Source organism: Eschscholzia californica, unplaced genomic scaffold (genome assembly GCF_041429995.1).
Source record: "Eschscholzia californica isolate CP2 unplaced genomic scaffold, dmEscCali1.0.p SCAF_2, whole genome shotgun sequence".
NCBI lineage: Eukaryota > Viridiplantae > Streptophyta > Magnoliopsida > Ranunculales > Papaveraceae > Eschscholzia > Eschscholzia californica.
This window is the reverse complement of record NW_028238309.1, coordinates 37,615,385-37,639,882: the sequence shown is the minus strand read 5'-3', so window position 1 is coordinate 37,639,882 and position 24,498 is coordinate 37,615,385. Positions and strand designations below refer to the sequence as shown.

The 24,498-nt window shown below is 36.6% G+C and overlaps 1 protein-coding gene across 1 annotated transcript in view; it reads right to left on the bottom strand.

Moving 5' to 3' along the window:
• Positions 1-1,659: 1,659 nt before the first annotated feature.
• LOC147557697 (uncharacterized) overlaps positions 1,660-24,498 on the bottom strand; it is a 46,513-nt gene continuing 23,674 nt past the window's right edge. The window contains exon 2 of the mRNA XM_086664282.1: positions 1,660-4,144. Within this exon, the coding sequence (XP_086520408.1) occupies positions 2,801-3,775 (975 nt within the window). The 5' untranslated portion in view covers positions 3,776-4,144 and the 3' untranslated portion in view covers positions 1,660-2,800. The remainder of the gene's footprint in view (positions 4,145-24,498) is intronic.

Below are 24,498 nucleotides of genomic sequence, written 5' to 3'. Positions count from 1 at the left end.
CAGCCCTTGGATGGAAGAGAGCACGGGATCTGGGTGGACGGGAGAGTGCCACGTGGCCGGGAACATGAAGACTAACCAGCTTCGCGTTGCAAGGAATAATAAGCAATGGAGCTAAATCGCAGCAACCGTTGGATCTTGATGACGCGGGAGGTTGCGGCTGCGATTAAAACACGAGCAAGGGATTACCGAAGCTAAGCTGCAACGTGGTGTATTGGAACGTCTTCCCGGCAGAGAGATCTCGTGCGCTGATCTGAAGTACGCGGAAGGCAACGGACGAGATTAAAACGCAGTATCAGGACTACCGAAGCTCGCTGAGACGCGCTACACTAGATAATTCACGATGGTCCCACTTCGCTGTTCAACAAGAATATGGAATTTAGATGCGATGGCCTCCATTGTTCGCCACATGTCTACCCGTGTACCGCCCGCCAGAATACATCCCGAAAATTGACCGAATGTTGACAAACTGTTGACCTGACTTTGACTTCACATAATTCTCTCGTCCGGACTCCGATTTGACTTCCGTTTTCTCCTACGGACTCGTCTCGACCTCTAATTTTCAACCACGCACTGACCTTGGCCAAATTACCAGATTGTCCTTGACTCCAAATGACCAAAATACCCTTCATGCATCTTTTCCTCGTTTTTAACCGTTTTTCACATCTAACTCCGCAAAAGACACCTAATCAAGAAAACCAACCATTTTATTATAATAAAGACTCGAAACCGACTAACTTGGCTAAATTAAACGACTTCGATGGGACATTTTTAGGACCCATCAAACGTCCCCAAACTTAGATTTTGCTAGTCCTCGAGCAAAACAAAATGAAAGAAGAACCTAACTCACTTTCGGAGGCATCCCGGTTGCATTTAGCGTATGCAACAAGCCGTTAAACCCCTAGGTTGCCCTAGTGGACGAGTGTGGTCTCGTGAGGGTTTCCATAGATGACACCCACAAACATCATGGTTTCAAATACACAAGGGTCCAAAATCCAAATCATAGATAAGCATGTTCATATAGTAAAGGGTTTAAGCATGTCAACACATAATGAATCAAGTAAATAAGCTCTTGTAAAAGCTAAAGGCCCCTTCACTAATGATCTTACCCTAAAATGCAAGTGTCATACCATAATAAGCACATCTATGTTCCGAAGTCACAAAACCTTGATTCCCAAGTTAGTACATTTCGCCTCGACTTCGGCCTCACGGACATACACTCCAAAAATGAAATCACTCAAGAATGGTTCGCTCGTATGTGTGAGTGTGATCACTAATATAGACTCAACACATAAAAAGGGGTGAGGACAACATTTTGGAACGAATGATCTTCGAAAAGGAATTAGCCACTAAATAGAGTGGGGAAGCTCACTCGCCCTTTTCACCCATTCTACCCTCTAAAAATGTCTTCTAAAGGTTAACGGATACTAGAGATGGAATAATGATGGTGGATTCCCGAGAATGTCGACCTCTTCATGATAGAACCTCTCAAGCACTTCCACATTTGTTTCTTGCTCGAATACTTATTCATGAACAAAAACACCAACACATATATACAATCACATCACTCACACAAGAGAGCTAACACATGCTCAAACATACTCAAAATTCACTTTTTTTTCACTTTTTTTTTTTTTTTTTTTCAAATCACTTTTTTTTTCATTTTTCATTCTTTTTTTCTCTTTTTTTTTTTTCTTTTTCTTTTCATAACACAAACAAACAACCAAAACAAAATACAACACACACAACTCTATTCTTGCAATCAACTTTCATTTCATACTTGCTTTTGACATTCTTCATTCCTTTATCTCATGTCTTCATTCTCGGGATCTAAGATGATGGATGGTGATGGAGTATCCGCTTTCCTCTAGTTGGCATTTTCATTGGGTTTCATGGACTACAAGGGCAAGGTTAATTTGCTATCCTAATGTCACTCCTAGTGGCTAAGGAAATTGAGCACACGAGATCAAATGAGCTCTTTTATAAGTTACGAGGTTGAGTAGCTCTTCATTCTACTCGGAGTTAGCGCAGAAGAGTACACTCGAATGGCAATTTAGGCTTTGAGCTCTCACATGGGTTAAGTCTCCACTAATGACTACTCTAGGTCTCTTAGAAATGTTTCTTCTCCACTAAGATGTAACTCACATGGCACAACACAAACACAAAAAGACTCGACTTTCATGCAAAGGCCATTAGCAATCACAAAACTCGTCAACTCGACATATATGCATCAACATTCTTAAAACTATCACTAGAATCACATGCAAATCTACTTAAAATGTTCAAAATTTTCAAATTTTGGCTAATTTGAACCCTTTTGTCTTTGAAACCCATGGTCATGCATTGGTTATGGTCATATCCCGCATCCCCAAACTTAAAACTAACATTGTCCTCAATGTTCTAAGCATACACTCACCAAAAGATAAAGAGGCACGTCAATCTAAAGAGAAGAGTTGAGAGATATTACCATAACCGAAGGAGATAAAAGATGATACTACCAAGGCTCATGTATAAAGAGGTTCCAAGTTGATGCCAAGCTCGCGCCATCCCCAAACTTGGAACAAACCACGCCTTAGAAGTAAAACATATAAGAATTGCTCCTAAAATATCAACAAATTACATGAGAATGAATCACATAAAAGACATGACCACATACAAATCTACCACTAACGTGGGTATACACGATTGCATTGAGCTATGCAATTAGCCTTTAATTCTCTTGATTTCACACAAGAACACGAGTTATGTCTCGTGGAGGGTTTCCAGAGATGATACCCACAAACATCAAGACACATTAATCGGCCTAACGTTCATAAAGCAAATGACGGAAAATTTCGGGGTCAACCCAAAGAAAGCTATATACAAATGAAAATCGTCTCACAACTGTGTACAAACCATATAGTGCAAGTAAGACGATTGAAGAAAATAAGCCATCCCCAAACTTAGTGGATGCACGGTCCACTAAGTAACCATAAATGCTAGGGGCGACGACTAAGAAGTCGTCAAAAGGATCGACATACAAGTGAAGGGCTAAGAGGTCAGTCGAAGGCAAAAAGTCATCTGGAAGCTTAGTGGATAGAACATCCACTATGTCCATAGACACTCTAGGAAAGAAGTCTGAAATGTCCCAAAAGGGATCAACGACCGAGTCTGAGATCACGTGAACGGTTGAACTGGACTCTAAAGGTAAGGCAATAGGCTCAGGGACCAAGTCAAGGTCCATGGTTTCCTTAGGTAAATGGTCCGACAAACTATCCAACATGTCTCTAGGTACTATGTCATTGATGTCCTCAAAGGCATCTAAAGCCTCATAGTCAGCTATAACATCATGTCTGGCATCTAAGACTGACTCCCTACAAGTGTCGAAAATCGAAAAGTTCAAAATAGTGTCACCCCCATACTTGTTCATAGAGCCACCATCTTGAATCTCAAAGTCTAATGTAGTCCTATCATGATGAGATGACACATGGTGAGGAAACGAGACAACAAGGTTATCAGTTTGTTCAAGCTCTTGGGTCCTCTCAGTTGATTCGTCGACATTTAACTTAGTACTAGGGTTAGACGTATTACCCTCGCCATCGGACCTAGTACCCTCTTGAGTTTGGGGTGGTAAAACCCCTTCCTCGTCGGCTAATAACTGTGACATCATCATCTCTAATGGATGATTTAGAGATTCTAATTGATGATTTAGAGACTCAAACCTCTGATGTAACTCTTGTTGCATTTGAATCTGCGTCTGTTCAAATCGATCTTGTGTCTCTTCAAGTTGTAACATCATTTCAGTCAGACGACTCACAGACTCTAATTGAGATTTATCTTCAAGAGTCTCTTCATGATAAGGCTCACAAGTGTAATTAAATGAAGACTCTTAATAATAACTCCCACCGTACATACTAGGATCATACCTGCCTCTAAAATCATTGGTCTCAGAATAGTGTGGACTATAAGGTCTCTCATACATATTTAGTGTCGGACCATATCCATCACTAATTTGACCATCTCTATACATTTGTCGGTATTCTCCTAATGTCATACGAGATCGATCAGGTTCTGGTCTACTCCACTCACTAATCGGACCGTTTCTAGACATTCGTTGATAATCCCCAAATGTCATACCAGGTCGGTCAGGCTCGTTTCTACTCATCTGCTGGTATTCCCCGAAGGTCATACCAGGTCGGGTAGTGATGGAACTCCTCAGATCAAGGTCATCATCAACATGAAATGGCCAACCGTTAGAATAACGTGCCATGATCTCACAATGCTCAAGGAACTAACAAACAAGCTATCAATGCAAATCAAAACTTATCCAACCAATCACACACAAGTAAGAAAGAAAGAGATAGAATACGATACTAGCGGATGCTCCTCTCGTTTCGTTTTTTCCTTCGATTTCTTTCTTTTCCTTCGTTCCTATTTCGCTTTTTGGCTTTTTTTTTTCTTAAAGTAGTTCCTGAAAACAAGAAAGAGTCAGAAACTACGAAAATAAACAAAAACGTCTAAGTTAACAAATAACACTAAACTAATGAACAAAACAAGCAAACAATATCCAAACTACTAAACCTATCCCCGGCAGCGGCGCCAAAAACTTGATAGGCCTAAACTAGGTCTATTCCCGCAAGTATACGGGGTCAAGTTATAGTATTGAAAATAAGATCGAGTATCGTCCCAAGGGATAGGTAGGTAACTTCAGATATTAATGGCGAGTTTAACCCAATAATCAAGATGTCAATATCTAACTTAGACTAAAACACACACACACCCCTCATAAAATTGATGATTGATATATAAGAAATAAGAAAACACATGAAACTAACTAAACTATCTAAGAGAGGGGAGAAGATATCTAAGGTTATAAAATCCACCACATAATTTCACTTTATAAAACAAGCACTTAATTACTTAAATCTCTTTTGTATTTACTCGGGATCCAATATAATGAACTATTTGGATTCCGGATGATATTCTAGATAAAACAATTTTATAATTACTAATTCTAATTGTCTTCCTTATAAAGATTCGGATCACTTAACTATTATTCATCATCTAAAAAGCATACTCCATCTAACAATTTAACGAAAGTATGAAATATTTAATTATGAGGCATGAGTAATGGAAAAAAAATCCAATCCATATAGATAAACAATCAATAGACATTAAAGCACATCAAAGGATTTAATTAATCAAGAACAAGTATTATAAAGATCCAAAATGGGTTTCATTCACAACCTTAGATTGCTAAATTAACTATACATGGAATCTAGAGTGACATTCATTGACATTGTAAAATAAATGAAAATACTAAGAAATTAATGGAAAGAAATCACCAAGAATGTTCAAAATCCATATTCCCATGTATCTCCATTTTATCCAAGATTTGCTCCATTTGTGTTCAAGAATTGTACTCCAAGAAATCCAAGTAATAGCTATTTTATTGCGACCCAAATAAGAAAAAGAAAGAAAAAGAAGAAATTAGATGTAGATAGAAGTTGGAAAGAAGAGATGAAAGGGGATAAAGATGATAGAAGAATATGGAAGAAAGAAGGAGAAGACTATTAATGGAAGAAAGAACAGTGGTATAGAAGAAGTAGTAGTAGAGAAAGATGGAAAAATAATGGAGAAGATAGATTTAGTAGTAGAAAAGAGAGAAAGAAATAGGTGAGAAGAGGGATAGGTTGAGTAGAGAAGAGGAATATTGAGAAGAGGGAGATGAGAGGGTTTGCAAGTCTAGCTTTAATGGAGGATCAAGAGTTATTATATAGGTTTAGGGTTTTTGGTTGGGTTAAATAGGTAAAAACTGAAAAAATGAAGGTCATTTTTGGATTTATAAAACCCCTTAACAGATAGGGAGGCGGCTAGGGTTTGGCTGGGGTTTCGGATGTTAAAGTGTGGCCGGGTATAACTTAATAGGGTGAGACGAAGCAGCAGCCCTTGGATGGAAGAGAGCACGGGATCTGGGTGGACGGGAGAGTGCCACGTGGCCGGGAGCATGAAGACTAACCAGCTTCGGGTTGCAAGGAATAATAAGCAATGGAGCTGAATCGCAGCAACCGTTGGATCTTGATGACGCGGGAGGTTGCGGCTGCGATTAAAACACGAGCAAGGGACTACCGAAGCTAAGCTGCAACGTGGTGTATTGGAACGTCTTCCCGGCTGAGAGATCTCGTGCGCTGATCTGAAGTACGCGGAAGGCAACGGACGAGATTAAAAGGCAGTGTCAGGACTACCGAAGCTCGCTGAGACGCGCTACACTGGATAATTCACGATGGTCCCACTTCGCTGTTCAACAAGAATATGGAATTTAGATGCGATGGCCTCCATTGTTCGCCACATGTCTACCCGTGTACCGCCCGCCAGAATACATCCCGAAAATTGACCGAATGTTGACAAACTGTTGACCTGACTTTGACTTCACATGTGTTTTGTCTCTTGTCACAGGTTGAGCCCAAAGATGTCGGTGCCCATAAAAATATTAACATGTGAAGGTCCGACTTTCGGTCAACGACCCGATTCAATTGACTTCTTAACCTGCGATTTCGGCCCCTCACACACATTCAATCCACCTTTATCTCAGGTTCTATAGATCCAACTATTAACACCACAACACTTGCTAATTCCTAAGGCACGTAGTCCAAGTATGGCCACAGATTTTCAGCCTACTTTACTATGCAACTCAATTTATAAGTTCATCAAAAAACCTATAGCCAACATGATTCGACGTTACCTAGAAGATTGTATTATGTGGACTCAAAACTGCTTTTGTCCCAGATAGACAGATATTAGACAACATAATAATTACCCAAGAACTAGTACATTCTGTGAACCTTTCACATGCTTGTAAGGGACGATTCTCTCTAAAGATGGACATGACGAAGGCTTATGATGTTATGCCAAATCGGAGTTAATGTGAACAATACGAGTAATCAGAGACAAGCAATAGGAATAGTAAAGAACAATCAAGAACAGAACACAGAGATTTACGTGGTTCGGTTGGTGAGACCTACTTCACGGCGACAACAGCGCGATGATTTCCACTATGATAAGCAAACAAGTTTACACAAGAGATTCATGAGATTGTGTCTTACTGGTATCTCTTTAGGGTTTAGTTTATATAGCCACTAAACCCTAACCCCACCGCCTCACCGACTCTTTCTACAACCGGCATTATACACGAATAAACACTAATCACCGACATAAGCCTAGCTTCGCATTCCAGCTCTGTCTCGGAGTCCAGCTTTGCCTCGGAGCACTGCTTCGCATACCAGCTCAGTATCAGTAATCAGCTCCGCTAATGGGTCCAAGCTTTGGTAGGTTTAACCGAGTTCGATACCAATCCATATTCGAGTTACTTCTAACAATTCTCCACCTTGACTTGAATATGCTTCTCTTGACTTAGATCTGTCACCATCATAGCTCAACGACCCTGAGCCATCGTCGCTCCAGCCCTGCTAGGGCTAACATCTGGAAATCCCAATCAAATCTAAGCAATGCTTAAACTTGAAAGTTGTAACTGCCTTGGTCAGAATATCCGCTGGATTCTCAGCAGTAGAAACCTTCTTCATCGTGATCTTCCCTTATTAGATCACGTCCTTGATAAAGTGATACCTGACGTCAATGTGTTTAGTTTTCTCGTGATAAATTTGATTTTTGGTCAAATGAATAGCACTCTAGTTGTCGCAGTAGACCTCAGTCATCTCCTACTTCAGGCCCAAATCCCGAACTGAACCACTTAGCCATATTGCCTCCTTCACTGCCTCTGTTTCTGCCATGTACTCAGCTTCCGTTGTAGACAGCGCTACCACCGACTGCAGCACTGCTCCCCAACTAATGGCACTCCCGCAGAGTGTGAACGTATAGCCCGTCAGTGACCTCTTCCTATCAAGATCCCCTGAAAAATCCGAATCTACAAACCCATCTACCGAACCAGAAGTGTCAGCCCTTCTGTCGTAAACCAAACCAAGCTCCGTAGTTCCTCCCAAATACCGTAGTATCCATTTCACAGCCTGCAAATGACCTCTCCCAGGTCTGCCCGTGTATCTGCTTACTGCACTAACAGCATGTGAAATATCAGGCCTTGTGCACACCATAGCATACATAATGCTACCTACTGGATTTTCATAAGGCACCCGAGACATGTACTCCGTCTCGTCATCAGTTGTTGGTGACAGTTCACCCGAAAGCTTGAAGTGTGCTGCCAATGGAGTACTGATAGGTTTTGTCCCAGTCATACCAAAACGTTCCAACACCTTCTCGATGTACGTTTTCTGAGACAAGAACAGTTTCCCAGCAGATCTGTCTCTCCGTATCTCCATACCCAATATCTTCCTTGAGGCACCCAAGTCTTTTAAAACTCACCCTTTAACTGACCCTTTAACATGTGGATTTTCGACATATCCTTGCAAGCTATCAGCATGTCATCCACATACAGGAGTAGATACACATAAAAACCATCCGATAGTTTCATGTGGTACACACAGCTATCATACCTGCTTCTGTCATAGCCGTTTTTAACCATAAACGTGTCAAAAGGCTTATACCACTGCCTAGGAGACTGTTTCAGTCCATACAAAGACTTCTTCAGGAAACAGACCTGGTCTTCTTTCCCGAGAATCTCAAACCCCTCTAGCTGACGCATATAGATTTGTTCCTCCAACTCTCCATGTAAGAACGCAGTCTTAACATCAAGCTGCTCCAATTCCATATCATACAAAGCAACCATAGCAAGTATCACTTTAATAGAGCTATGTTTAACAACAGGAGAAAATACCTCATTGAAGTCTATCCCTTCTCGCTGTGTAAAATCCTTAGCTATTAACCGTGCTTTGTAACGTGCATCTTCCATCCCTGGGATTCCTTCCTTCTTCTTGAAAACCCATTTGCTATCAACAATCTTCCGACCCTTAGGCAACTCGGCTAATTTCCAGACCTGGTTCTTCCGAAGAGACTCAATCTCTTCATTCATGGCAAGAGACCACTGCCGTGAATCATCGCTCCTCATAGCTTCTTCATAGGTGCATGGTTCACCTCCATCAATGCTTTCTCTCACACTAAGTGCGAATGCAACCATATCTGCCATCCCATACCTTTCCGGTGCCCGGATGTCTCTCCTTCCCCTGTTCCTCGCAACACTGTAATGAACTAGCTCTGGTTCATCTTCCTCGACTTGCTCATCTACTTGAGGCCGAACCTCTTCCGGAGTGTCTATCTCAAGCTTCACCTGCTCTCCGTGATCTTCCTGCTCCACCTGTTTACCAACACCCTCCCGAGCATCTACAGGCGTTACCTTCTGAATTACCATGGCTAACTTTTCAAAAGTAACATCTCTACTTATGAGAAACTTCTTCGATTTTCCATCCGGATTCCACAACCGATAACCCTTAACTCCAGGCTCATACCCAAGAAATAAACATTTCTTAGCCCTCGGATCAAGTTTACCTTCTTTAACATGTGCATAAGCCGAACAACCAAAGATTCTCAAGTTCTCATAATTACCAGGATAACCAGACCACACCTCATTAGGAGTTTTACACTCAATAGATGTACAGGGTGAAATATTTACCAGATACGCTCCTGTGTTCACTCCTTCAGCCCAGAACACCTCCAACACCCCTGCATTCGAAAGCATACAACGACGTTCCGCCACCCCATTCTGCTGTGGGGTCTTTCTGACCGTATGGTGTCTCACTATCCCTTCGTCTACACATAACCTATTAAACTTATTTCCGCAAAATTCCATGCCATTGTCAGTTCTCAAGCGTTTGATCGATTTTCCAGTCTGCTTCTCGATCAAGGTCTTCCACTGCTTGAACTTGAAGAATGTCTCATCTTTGCGTTTCAGTATGTAGACCCATACTTTTCTGGAAAAATCATCTATCAAGGTTAACATGTATCTACCCCCACTATGTGAGCTAACCCGAGAGGGACCCCAAAGATCTGAATGGATGTAATTCAGAGTTCCTTTGGTGTTATGAACCGCCGTACTAAACTTTACCCGACATTGCTTCCCGAAGACGCAATGTTCACATAATTCCAGTTTTCCAACCTTCTGCCCACAGAATAAACCCTGCTTGCTCAGTATAGCCATCTCCTTTTCACTCATATGCCCTAACCGCATATGCCATAGCTTGGTAGTCTCAACTTCCTTGTCTGATGATGACACCGCTACAGATCCGGTAACTGTGTTACCCTGTAGCACATATTGACCATTCTTTTTCAACCCCTTCATAACTGTAAGACTCCCCTTAGAAACCCAAAGAACACCACCTTCACCAACATATTTGCAACCATTATCATCCAGAGTTCCCAAAGAGATTAGATTCCTCTTCAAATTTGGAACATGTCTGATGTCTGTTATAGTCCTCACAACACCATCGTGCATCTTGATCTGAATAGTACCAATTCCAACCACCTTACAAGGAGTGTCGTTTTCCATTAACACCTTACCGCCATTAATGACTCTGTAAGTAGAAAACCATTCCTTATGAGGACATACATGGAATGTACAACCAGTATCCAAAATCCACCTATCTTCAGCGAAGCAGGCATTGATCGCCAGAACCATAGCTTCATCACACTCTTTAATGATTGCCAAGACACTACCATCATCTTCTTCGATGACTGCTGCCTCTGCTGGCTTCTTCCTAAGTTCAGGACAATTCCTTTTGAAGTGTCCCTCTTTTTTACAGTTAAAGCGTCTGTACTACTTTGGTTTCGATTTAGACCGAGAACGGCCCTTCCCATCGACCACATGCTGCGTCCTTCCCCTTACCACCAAACTATCACCTGAATTGCTTTCTTCCATTGACCTCCGTCTCAACTCCTTCGAGTTCAATGTTGCTTTAACATCCTCAAAGGTTGTAGTTGTTTTTCCAGACATAAAAGAATCAACGAAGCTTTCATATGATGGTGGCAGGGATGCAAGCAATAGTACTTCCTTATCTTCTTCTTCAAATTTGACATCTATGTTTGCCAAATCTAAGAATACTCGGTTGAGTTCATCCATATGGTCTTTCAACGATTCCCCTTCTAACATTTGTAAACTAAATAATTTCTTCTTTAGATACAAACGATTAGTTAGAAATTTCGTCATATACCTTGTCTCCAGCTTACTCCATAGCCCATTGGCTGTAGTTTTCGTCGCTACTTCCCACAAGACCTCATTGCTCAAACAGAGTAGAATCTGACCATGAGCTCTCTCCATGAGATCATCCTTCTCGGCTTCTGAAAGTGATTCAACGAGTGCAGCCTTCCCATCCAACGTCTTCAGCAGACCCTGTTGAACTAATACTGCTCGAATCTTAATCTTACAAAGATTAAAATCGTTACTTCCATCGAATTTCTCTATCTCGTATTTCGCCATCACAGAAACCTCAAAACCACAGCTCTGATACAAGTTTGTTGTGTCAAGTCAGGGTTAATGTGCAATACGAGTAATCCAAGACAAGCAATAGGAATAGTAAAGAACAATCAAGAACATAACACATAGATTTACGTGGTTCGATTGGTGAAACCTACTCCACGGCGACAACGGCGCGATGATTTCCACTATGATAAGCAAACAAGTTTACACAAGAGATTCGTGAGATTGTGTCTTACTGATATCTCCTTAAGGTTTAGTTTATATAGCCACTAAACCCTAACTCCACCACCTCACCGACTCTCTCTCTACAACCGACATTATACAAGAATAAACACTAATCACCGACATAAGCCTAGCTTCGCATTCCCGCTCTGTCTCGGAGTCCAGCTTTGCCTCAGAGCACTGCTTCACATACCAGCTCTGTCTCAGTAATCAACTCCGCTAATGGGTCCAAGCTTCGGTAGGTTTAACCGGGTTCGATACCAATCCATATTCGACTCACTTCTAACACAATGCATAAGAAAACACATAAAAGGCGGCCATCTCAGTATTTCTTATACTTAAGGGGGCCACGCGGGAATCAGATCACACTTTTGGGGGACAATCGAGACATAACCCTTATATATATATGGAAGGGTAGAATGGGAAATAGAGGAAAGTATTATGGCCTCGAGATGGAAAGAACAACTTTTACACTTTTGGGTTTTTTTTCCACAATAAAAAATCCTGGGTGGGTTTAATTCCCTATTTGGACCCATATTTTGGACTTTTCATGCAAATTTTTTGAGTCTAAGGTCCAAAAATAGGGGGTAATTAACCATATATCCACTCCTAAGATGAAGACTATAATACCAAAATAATACATGAAATGTAAAATAAGTCCAAGAGTGTACTTTTTTATGAGTCCAAAGCCTCAAGCAATTTATTTTCTCTCAATATTTCCCTTCTATAAATATATACTAGGTTCCACTTGGCTAACGCCAGAGATGACATTTAAATCAACATTCCTAAGAAGAACCCTCTAGAGATGAAAAGAACAGAGAACAATCAGTATATAAAGACGATGTCGATTTTGGACAGAATAACGAAGATAAGGGAGAAGAAATAGAGAAGAGATATTAACTAACTCATAAATAAAAGTTGTAAATCCTGATAGAAAATCGTGGATCGGGAGAGAAATACGCGGGTAGTAGTTATTGTAGGAATATTCTAATCGATTTGGGTCGATTGACACTAATACCCTTTTACTTTGATTTAATTTACATGAAGAGGATTTTATACCAGCCGTCAGATTTGATTTATGTCAAAATCCCAATAAAAATAAACGGCCAGACTTATCCCTCATGTAACCAACTGAGCTATTTTAATATATAGGATTAAACTATAACTAAACCAAAGGTTTCTTACGGTTGAGTTAATCAATATTTTTTCCGTAAATTATAAGAGAAAAATTTTTATGGCAAAAATTTATTTCCAAAATCTGTTGTTGCCAAAATTCATCATTAAGGTATTTTCATCTTAAAATATATGGAATCTTGTTATAGCATTTTTTTTAGTTCTAACAACAGATTTAAATGTAACACGTCTTCTCACTTGTTTGGTAACAAGATAAGTTGAATTTTGAATCAGTACAATCTTGTTTTCATTAAAAGTATGTGTTTAGGCTGATATGTATAGCATTATATGCGTCACACGTGCTATGACTTGGTTAGAGTAGGTGAACAAAAGTTTGATTATTTATCTACTAGCATTTAATTTATTTTGACAACATACTTATAAATAACATATTTTTTTATTTTCTTAAATTAGACTAAAACAGTTTTCAATATCATTTTATTGATTTTAACAACATAATTATATATAACATGTGTTATTACTTGGTTAGAGCAGGAGAATAAAAGTTTGATTATTTATCAAGTATTTTATTGATTCAAGCAACATACTTAGGTATAACATGTTCTTTGAGTTACTTAGTTTATATTAACAAATTTTCAATTTTTTCAGAAATTTTACTCATTTAAACATCACAATTATATTTTTCAATAAATATTCAATCTTATTTTCATTTAAAATATGCATGTAAATTGATATATATTATGCTGACATTTTCAATATTTCTATACCATTTTACTTATTCTAACAGCATGATATGCATTGTTAAAAAAAAATTCATAAATTTTCTTGTAGCGTTTTTTTGATTTCTGCATAAATTTTGGCAACTCCACCACCATCTTCTAAATTCTAAAAAATTATCATATTTTTACAAACATAAATAAGTTAGATTTAACTACAGTAGAAGAATATAGATTTTCCGCAAAGTTTTATATATTTATTCTTTTATATTGATGCTTTCATACCATTCAATGATTATTTATTATGTAAATACACATGTTACCCGATCATGATATAGATGTTAGCGACCAAAATTGTACTGCCACTTATATGAAATGAGTGAATAACTAAGAAAGAGTCATGTGATCCAATCTTCATCAATGTAGGCTAAACATTATATGGATATACTCAAATATAATAAAAAATACTCCCTCAGTCCCAAAATGAATGACTTATTTTGAAAACCCAACTTATTAAGGGAACATCATTAATTGTTGTTTGACTTTCAAAAATAACATGGTTTTTCCAATTGTATCCTCATTAACTTTTTTTATTTACAATGAAAAAGTTGAACTTACCTTTAAATAAAGTTGTCATAAAATTTATAGTAATGGGTATTACTGGAAATAGCGAAAAGTTCATTTCTTTATTTTTAGAAATAGGGCTCTAAAATTGGACAACCCCAAATAGAGATTAGGTCATTCATTTTGAGACGGAGGGAGTATTGTTAAAATCGTTGTGGTATTTCTAACATTTTTGTGATATCTTCTAGCATTTTCCGTTAACTCTCAACATTTTTAACGTATTTCTCGATATTAATTAAAATTAAAAGACACTCATTACGACATAATCAATTGCAACATCCATTACAAGAACTAATAACTTGAAGATTTTTTCCATTTATCCTTCAATTCATGCAGTAACAACCAAGTTCATTCAACTCTCTTCATTTGCGCTTGTATTGTAAATCTTGACTAACATCCCGAGTGAAAAATGCTTATAGTTAGGTTCGACCACAAATTCATCCACGTGCAAAATCACATACAACCACAGTCTCGTCTGTAAATTTGTAAAATATAAGTGCTCAGACAAGTGTTTGTAATTCATGGAATGATAAAATAAAAAAAGTAAAACAATCGAAATGTTAAACTTTACAGAAAATCTGTACAATTCTACTGCCGATAAAGTCATTTTGAGGGTCTCGCTGTTATGTTTGTAAAACATGTTATTTTTTGTCAGATTTTAGAAAATATTGGTAAAATTCCCACAATTTATACAAAATCAAAGAAGTGCTACAAGAAATTTGAGGGTTTTGCCAGCTGTAAAACAAACACGCTCATTCAGAATTATAAAACGTAAACATGCTTTTTGAGTCAAGAAAATGTTATGAGCATATACAAAATGTTTGCGAAATATATAATTACTTTTCATGCATTTCTTGAGAAAACATGATTTTAGAGAGAGAAAGAGTGGGACAAGATCTGAAAGATTTTTTTAAGAAAAAGATTGATATCTTGGCTTTAAGAATAAGAAATACAAAAACATGCACGATGCATCAATCTATCGTTGAAAAAAAAAGAGATAATTGTAAAAGAAGAAATTTAATCCATTAAGCATCTTGTTCTTCTAAGTTTTCTCCAGGTGAAGAATAAAAAGTGTGGATGAGTTTTCTCTCGGTTAATTAAAGAAGAGAAAGTTATGGTCGATTTTCTTTGGGGCAAAAGGTTAGAGAAACATTCTTTTAAATGGGAAAGACAACTTTTTTTAAAGATGGAAACTTATTATTGAGAAATTATTTCATGAAACCGAGAAGACTATTTGTATCTTCTAATCGGGGTAATTTTATTTAACCTAGGGTATGTTAGATAGTAGTAAAGAAAAGAGAGGTTAGACATGTAAATTACTCCTATGAATTTATTTTCTTAATATTATCTTTTGGCTCTAAACCCATTTATGATTTACCTAGTGTTCTAAGACTTAAAACCCATCCCTCCCCCCGGCCCAAATTCTTATTTGAATTCCACTTCCATGTATAAGTTAGAATTTTTGTAATATGCGTTAAAAATCAATATGAGCACTTTAACTAAGTTAAGGGGGAACAAACTTTTATCGCTATTATTCATCATCGTAGAATATTGTTTATTAATTTTTCAGCAAGTCGAAATCATCGAAAGAAAAACCCATCCCTTAATCGAATATTGTGGTGACTGCATGGCAATGAAGGTCGATTTATTTTAGTATTCAAAAATGTAAATTTCAGAAGTCTTTGTTTGATTTAGAACTGTAGAAGTTGTTTGTATATTTTTAGTTTGATAGGTTCTAAATGAAGTCATCGATATATGAAAGATATTCATGAGATTTATGGATATTGTGGGAATGGATAAGTTTTTTGATCTAAAAAGTAGTATTATGGAAATAACTTTACTATTCTTTCTATAAACACCTCCATGAAAAATATGTATTCAGCACCAAGCAACCATTTTTCTATAATAAGTGCGTATCATTAACCTATCCATATTGACCCAAAAAAGTAACTGAATATTGTTATATAACATACACTTGAGAGCTATCAACTTCACTCGAGTATCGCAATTGTTGAACAAAATCATATTATTGTAGACGTTTCATTTTATTTTTATATTTTCGTAATTTGGTAGTTTTGTTCTTATTATTGTTCCTCGTATGGGAGGATAATTTTTCCCCGTAAAAAAACTTTACATGATGATTACATTATTGATTCGAGGGATTATGGTTTTTTAAATTTCTTTCTTTGACTTTGTTTTTAGGAGTATGTATACAATTACTTCGACTTGAATAAAATTTCAACCTTCTTCTCTAAAATTTATCAAGTTTTTCACTTCAACCCGGCTTTGTTCTTCAAACTTCAAATTCAAGTTGTGATATCACATTCTTCATGAGTTGCTTCTATAATTTGTACTCAGTTGAAATTGCCCGAATTAGCTTAAGTGAGTCCATATTTTTTGCATAAGAATTATGACCATAAATTATTTCTAGATTCCTACGTCTTAATTAATTGGTTGTCAATAAGTGGACAAACAAATTTCTTATATGGACATAAATTGTTTTGGGTGCAAATATAATCTTTGTGTACAGGCGCTCTGCTTGTGAAACTTCGTGTTTGCAAATTCATTGGTAATCAGTATACTTGCCATGTTTGCAATAATATTGAAACTTTAAAGCATGCCGTGCTTCATTGTAAATTCGCAAGAACTATATGGTTCTACTTTAACATTATATCCACGAATATTGTCTCTTCATAAGAATGGATAACGTCATCGAACGCGAATGGTAAATTAGCTTACTCGGCTATCGACATACATTATTCTACTATTTTAAGGTTTATTTGGAAAGCGATATGTGATCTCTGTTTCAACTCCATAGCTACACTTCCATCTCAGGTAATATAACAAATTCTTAATTTCCCCCACATACCTCACCATGAAGCCTTAACTAAGACGATTAATTCACCTAAGTGGACACCCCCAAATTGCCCCTATTACAAGATTAACACTGATGCTTCTTTTAAAGATATTGAACAAAGCGTTGGTATTGATATTATTATTCATGATTATCAGACAACATTTATCAAAGCTAAAACAGCTACCCTCAAAGCCAGAAATAGTGAAGAAAGTGAGGCAAAAGCTATTCTTTTAGGAGTCCAAAGGGCTGCTGAATTCAAATACACCCAATCATCATCGAAAGTGATAACAGTAACTTGATTAAACACTTACATAACTCGAGACAATCTATCCAATGGAAATCAACACCTCACATCAAGCAAGTGAAAGACCTCATCCCGCAATTTCACAACATCAAGTTCTCATCCATCAATAGAAAGATCAATAATCCAGCAGACAAATTGGCAAAGTGGGCCAAGACAAAACAACGAAAAAAACTATGGAAATACATTCCGAACTTGATTTCTCATTATTATGGTAATCGTACTCTAAAGCTTTAGTAATATTTCCTATTCAACAAAAAAACCAGGGCATGACCATTGAAGGAGGAAGACCCATCTTCTCCTTAAGAAGAGAGTGTCAACTAAGCATCAATAGACAAACTAAACACTTAATAAACTATAATATTATCTAGATATGCACACAAAGGGAGCTAGCAACAATTAAGGGTAAATACACAAGGACAATAAATATAAATGGGTGAGATATGGTTTGAGTAATTGGCCTCCCTGTTAGTTGAGGTCTGCATGGTAAGTGAAAGATAACCCAACTAAGAAGATTATAATAGTTATTTAAACTATAATTTGGCAGGAATAATACAGAATTAAGAGATAAGTTGAAAGGTAAAATAAGAACTTATACAGTAGATATGAGTGACGGGATCAGGAAAAAAACTTGAGAAAAGAAAGAGATTTAAACAAGCCAGCTAAAACAAACAAAACACTAGACAAGTGATAATGCAAACGAGTGAATCAGGCTATAAGAGTAAAGCTTTAACAAAGAGAAATATATACAAGAGGGACAAAGCAAAGAGACCACGAGGTGATTAATTGTGGAACTTTTCTTGCAAGAGATTGGAATTGGTGATTCACTGCTGCTAAATTAAAGAGTCGGTTGGTTTAAAGAGTAGAAAGGAAAAGGAATTTTCTCTCGAACTCTCTCCTAAAAAAATCCATCATGCTAGTCAATTAATAATCAACCCAAGCCTCTAATGCTAAGTACAGGGGCGAGCTCACATAGGGGTATGTCAAAAATATCAAAATCAAACCAACTACCACTATTTGAGAGAGAGAAGCTCTCAAGTGACGTCACACAAATTCCAGTAACTTGATCTTGATCACTCGCACTCAGTGCCGGTGATCGGAGATGAGGGATCCCTCGCCCAATCGCAGGGAATTTAAACAATCTATCACCATCTTACCATTCAACCATTTCCATCTTCTTATAAGTCCACCATTAACTTCTTCAACTGTTTCCCTCTCTTCTCTTCCTTGATTTATCCCTATGAAATTTTACTTCCTTCTCACACTACTCAGTTCTTTGAGTAGAAGTTTTCTTCATGGAAAGACGAACTTTCTCTCTAACTTCCTAGAAAGAGAAAGTAGATCTAAGGTTGGCAATATCATTTTCAGGCTAAGAAACGGTGGAAGGAGGGTTTACTTACCAATCCTCCTTAAGAATCCCTTTGTAGTTATTTAAATTTCAAGTTTGTGTCTGGTCCAGCACCTTAGTAACTCTCTATTTCAAGATCTAGAGCATTAGAGTTCAGAGAGTGCTCTCTGAATTTTTTTATTTTAGTACCTCTTCGTCTCCTTTGATCTGTTTCTCTTAGTAGGTTTCTTACTCTCTTAATAGAATGGAAATAGATCAGTGTGTAATTTTAAGTTTGTTTCAATTTTACCTTCATGGCTTTCTCGGCGCCGAGCTTGACGACTCAGATACCAGTACAAAGCTCCGGCCAACTGCAGAAGACAGGACACGTGTCACTTGCAGGGAGTTTGTTCCTTCCGATTGTCACATGTATGCTCACACTTGTCCTTCCGCAATCCTCTTGGTTGATTACCAAATGTTGGTGGGTTTGGTTTACACTGGGCCCAAGTTACCTTCCTTCTATTGGGCTTGTAATTACCACTGGTTAGGGTACCCGTTTGATCCTAGAGTATCTACTCGAGCTTGGGACTTATTCTTTTTGGGCTAAACATTTGACCCTGGTGTAGAGAACCGGTGGAATTCCGGCAACAACACACCTGCCCGGCAGCATCATCCTATATCATTGTTTGCTGACATGTGTTCTTTTCCTCTTCATACAGGTGGTGGGCTATTATCCTTCCTGCGCTTGTTCCATAACTCTGGGCCAAATTACTTCTTGAGACGGAACAAGTTAGCTTATGTTATGGGCACCCCCTTTGACCCAGGAGAACTAAAAAAGGCTTGGTTCTTATCTGTTTTGGGTAAACCTTTTGATCCCGGTAAATTTTTATTGGCTCATTCAGATACGAGTAAGGTCCCTTCTATTTCGTTTAGCTTAGCTACATTGGTCTCAACTTTGACATCACTTTTAATCAGTCTTGGTTCTCGGCTTCACCAATCACCCTTTGCAGCTCGTCTGCAGTTTCTAACTGGCTTTGCTGAGTCTTTTGACTTGGGCTTTGCCAGCAACCCTAATTTCCAGGTGTCCAATTATAATCTTTATCGATTGTGGTGGGATATGATTTCTCTATCGAGAGAATACTGGGGGGTAACCTTGGAATCTCTGGGTTCCGATCTATAGAATTCTCAGGATTTTGTCAAAGTTTTGATGTTCTGTTTCCATCTTGTTCTACTGGTGTGGTTTGAATCTTTTTTGGTTTCAAAGTGGTGGCCTTTATTGGATCGGATAGTAGACATCTGTTCTGAAATAGTAAGGTTTTGTTCTTCGAAGTATCTCTCTTTTCCTCTTACTACGGAGAAGGATGTTCGCTGTCGAAGACACAGAATGGAGAAAACCGGTTTAAATTTGATTGTAATTTTAGTTTCTTCATGTCTGTATTATCTTTGTCAAGTGTTGTAATCGTTCTAGTTTCATAAATAATACTACGATTACCATTAAAAAAAAACTCACATAGGGGTCGTGCACGCACGTGCCCCCACGACCATATGTGAGTTTCCCTTGTTGGGCTTCTAACTCCCCCAAGAGTTTGATGTGCCCAAATAACAATTTGCAATTCTTGGTAACTCTCACTCGGGTCCATTAGTAAGTTTATAAGTTTCCGCTTACTTAAGTTTCTAACCCACTTCCAATTCCAAGTCCGACCCATTCATGACTCACTATTTTGACCTCATTTATTAGGTGGGAAATGTTAAATACATTCACCATTTTTGTTACAGACACTCACATCTCCTTTGATTTGAAATCAAATACCTTTGTTGTGACTGTATATAATAAGTGGTGAGTGCATATAAAATTTCACTTATTTATTTTTATTTTATTTTATTAGTTATTAGAGTTTTTCAATTTTATGTTTGCCAAACATGTTTATATTTATTTTTTGTCTTCGTTTGGGGGAGAACGGTTTATTTAAACTAAATATTATTTTTTTCTTTCGTTCTCTATCTATATTTTTATTATTTTAAAAGTATTAATTTAGTTATTCTGTACTTTAGGGTTTAAAGTAATTATAGTTATGCAAAACATAAGTTAATAATATTACGATTTCTTTTTTTAATTCATTGATACTATTGATAATGAAATTTTATGCAGGGTTCCAAAAGATGAAAACTCGTTGAGGACAATTTATAGATGTGTATTTATTTGAAATCTTATAATCAATTAAGTGTTGTGAAAAATAAAAGAAGTAGGGAAGAAGAAAGATAATGGAAATATTTATTTTTTGTATTCTTATGTTTGTAGACAAGAAGAACTTGATTTGTATTCTTATGTTTGTAGAGAGAATTCTCTACATTGGTAAATTGATACTTAGATACATTAGTTTGGTACATTGCTACATTAACTAGAGACCTCTTTATATAGGCCTTTGAAGAGTTACATATCTAATACAAGAGTTACATATAATCAATGGTGCTTGAATACAAATAATGGTGGAGAACTTATGGTGGTGGGAGTTACCAAAGTGTGGTGGTCATCCACCATAAATCTAATATTTATAACACTCCCCCTGGATGTCCACCACATCAGAAATTGCCTCATTAAAACCTTACTAGGAAAACCCAATGGGACAAAACCATAGTGAAGGAAAAAAGAGTACAAATTCTTTGTTCATGTACATCTTTTATGTACACATAATCTGCCTCATTAAAACCTTGTTAAGAAAAACCCCGTGGGAGAAAAAATCTTAACGAAGGAAAAAGAGTACACTGTGAAAATATTGCAGTGTTTTCATAAACTTGCTCCCCCTCATGAAGGTTGAGGGCATTGTTCAACTTGTTATGGTCAGCTTCCTTTTGGTATATAAACACATAAATATAATAAGTAGCATTTGACATTTCAAGTTGCATTCATATAATGCTTTAAAGTTTATGCATACTTTAGATTGAAGCTTGTTAAATCCTTTAGCGATTTCAGTTGAACTCACTTTCTAGTGATTCATATTTGTCATATACATCGATAAGATAATTATAATATTTTGTGAAATCAATGTACTAATCACATTTCAATGTGCGTTATAAATTTCATGCACAATCCACCTCACACACATAATAGGTGTTAAACTCATCATTCGATGACTAGTTGTCTCGCCAAAACCTTGTCAGGAAAATCCAACGGGACAAAACCTGAACGAAGGAAAAAAGACTACAACTTTTAAACAAATTATAACAATTTTCAGCGCATAGTTGCCTCGTTAAAACCTTGACAAGGAAAACCCAATGGGACAAAACCTTGACGAAGGAAAAAGAGTACAACGCGATTGACATTTTATATATGAATGATGGTTGTTTTCTAAAACCACATTACAACACACATAATGTATTGTCTGTACTATATTAGGTACTTCAGACTAGAATTTCCATGACATATGATAAGTTAAGCCAATATGAGTTGCTTTGAAGCTTATAGCCTTTTAGTATTTCAGAATATGTTCATTTTCAAGATTTTCTTTACTCGAATAATCTTTTTCAATACTCTAATGTCAAACTTTGATAAACTCTCCAGGAGTCACAATAGGATTTATAAATACTTCATAATATAATTGGAAGATTTGTAATTCATATTGAAATTTTATAAGTGGACGTCAAATCCTTTATAGACTAAAGGACATTTCTTACACATGTCTACTTTATTACCTTCGGGGTAATTCTTAATTGGTGCTTCAACTTCATGTCTGAAGACTTAATTATTTTGTAAGAAAATCCTCAATAATGAAGTATCTCGTCAAAGTTGACCAATATTACTTAGAGTAACTCCGGATCAATATGCTCCCAGTAGCTACTATATTCAGAAATACATCGTCTGAAATGATTTATTTGGTTTTTCAAATTTTCACAGCATACATAGTTCAGTGATCTCATATATGTGCCTTTGTAAAAGGTCGGTGTCTCTTTTTACACATATCCTCTTCAAGAGATTTTATTAGGAATATGAATCACATTCATTTCTAATTTAATAGCCTCTTCAGGAAGAAAAATTATTCCTTCAGTGTCAAAGAGTATATGTCACTTTGATCAACTCTGATCATTTTCCATTACCTTTATATGGACATAAGCATATTAAGCTCTGAAAAATATTAATATCTCGAGGTAGCAAGTTTTCCGTATATTGACTCCAAATGAGAGAAACTCGATCATTTTCAAGTATTTTACGACATTGAATATAGGACTTCCTCCCCCTAATGTCGATAGATTTCCGTCTCATTTATGAGCACATACTTCAAGGATGTGACAAAGACGAAGGAAAAATCAATTGCTTAGGCAAATTTGATTTTTATTTTCATATCATATTTTCCGTTAGACAAAAATTACTATCTGATCACAGCTTCAGGTGTGAGCAATTTTTTATAATATCACAACTTCGGGTGTGATTAATTACATGTGAGATATATCATCTTTATGTGATTTTATTTATTAAATCCATCATCACTTTCTTTTAGGGTATACAATTTCAGGTGTAATGCTAAAGCGGGTATCATCACTGTCCAAAGATGCGAAAAAATATCATCACCACATGCAATGCAAGTGCAACCAAAACTTTGATATCACATTCTCCTTAAAACAATTTCGTAAAATTTGGTTGTTTTCCACCATGAAGAACTTTGTCAAATTTAATCAAACTATATGTTCGTATAGTAAAATGAGATTTTCAATTTTTATCACTCTATTTTCAATATGAACTCGGTGTAAGATTTTCTTATCACCGTTTAATTATGATCCTTTAATAATCAACGGAAAATAATTTCAGTACTGAAAAATTAGCATTTGTCATTCTTCAGGAATGCGCAAATAAATTTTTTTCCCAAGGGTTTACCGTTTTGGGTGACAATTTACCAACTCATAAGGGATATATGTTTTCATCCTTTGAGATTTTTTTTTTACTCTAGTAATTATTTAAGTATTTTAGATTTGAAGAAGTATATACGCCAAACTTCAGGTTTGGCAATCTCATATACAAATAGACGTTCCAATTTGATCTTAACCAAAATTTAATGGTTAAATTTCTTCTTCCCTTTGGCATAAAGCAAATCGTGTTGATAACGTGTTGTGAAAATTAAAAGAAGTAGGGAAGAAGAAAGATAATGGAAATATATTAACCAAGAGATTGTAGACAAGAAGAACTTGATTTGTATTCTTATGTTTGTAGAGAGAATTCTCTACATTGGTAAATTGATACTTAGATACATAAGTTTGGTACATTGCTACATTAACTAGAGACCTCTTTATATAGGCCTTTGAAGAGTTACATATCTAATACAAGAGTTACATATAATCAATGGTTCTTGAATACAAATAATGGTGGAGAACTTATGGTGGTGGGAGTTACCAAAGTGTGGTGGTCATCCACCATAAATCTAATATTTATAACATTAAGATAATTTTTCATATTTTTTTTACTACCTTAAAAATGTGCCCCTACCGAAAGAAATTTGTAGCCTTATAACTCCGCCTTTATCCTTATCTATGAATGAAAAAAATAATATTTAAGTTTAGAAATTAAAATAATAAAAACCTCACCCTTTCTATCCAGCACATAGAATTAAAATAATAAAAACCTCACCTCATTAGTGTCTTCATCTTTAGCATGGCCATCACCCATATGTTTTGAATCTTCAATTAGGGCATCCACATGTTGTTTAAAGACTAAAAATAAATAAATTACCAGATTATAGAAACAGAGGAATAACCCAAAATATAAATTATGTGAAAATACCTTCAAGGAAGAGAACCCTAAAAATTATAATGTGCCTATCCCTTTTAATAAATTCATCATTAAAAAAACTAAATATGAATTGCCAAGTCAAACATTATATTATATTTAATTCTAATAATATTAATTCATCATTAATAAAACATTAACGATTTTATTTTCACTACTATATTAATTTTTTTTTATTTTAATCATTGATC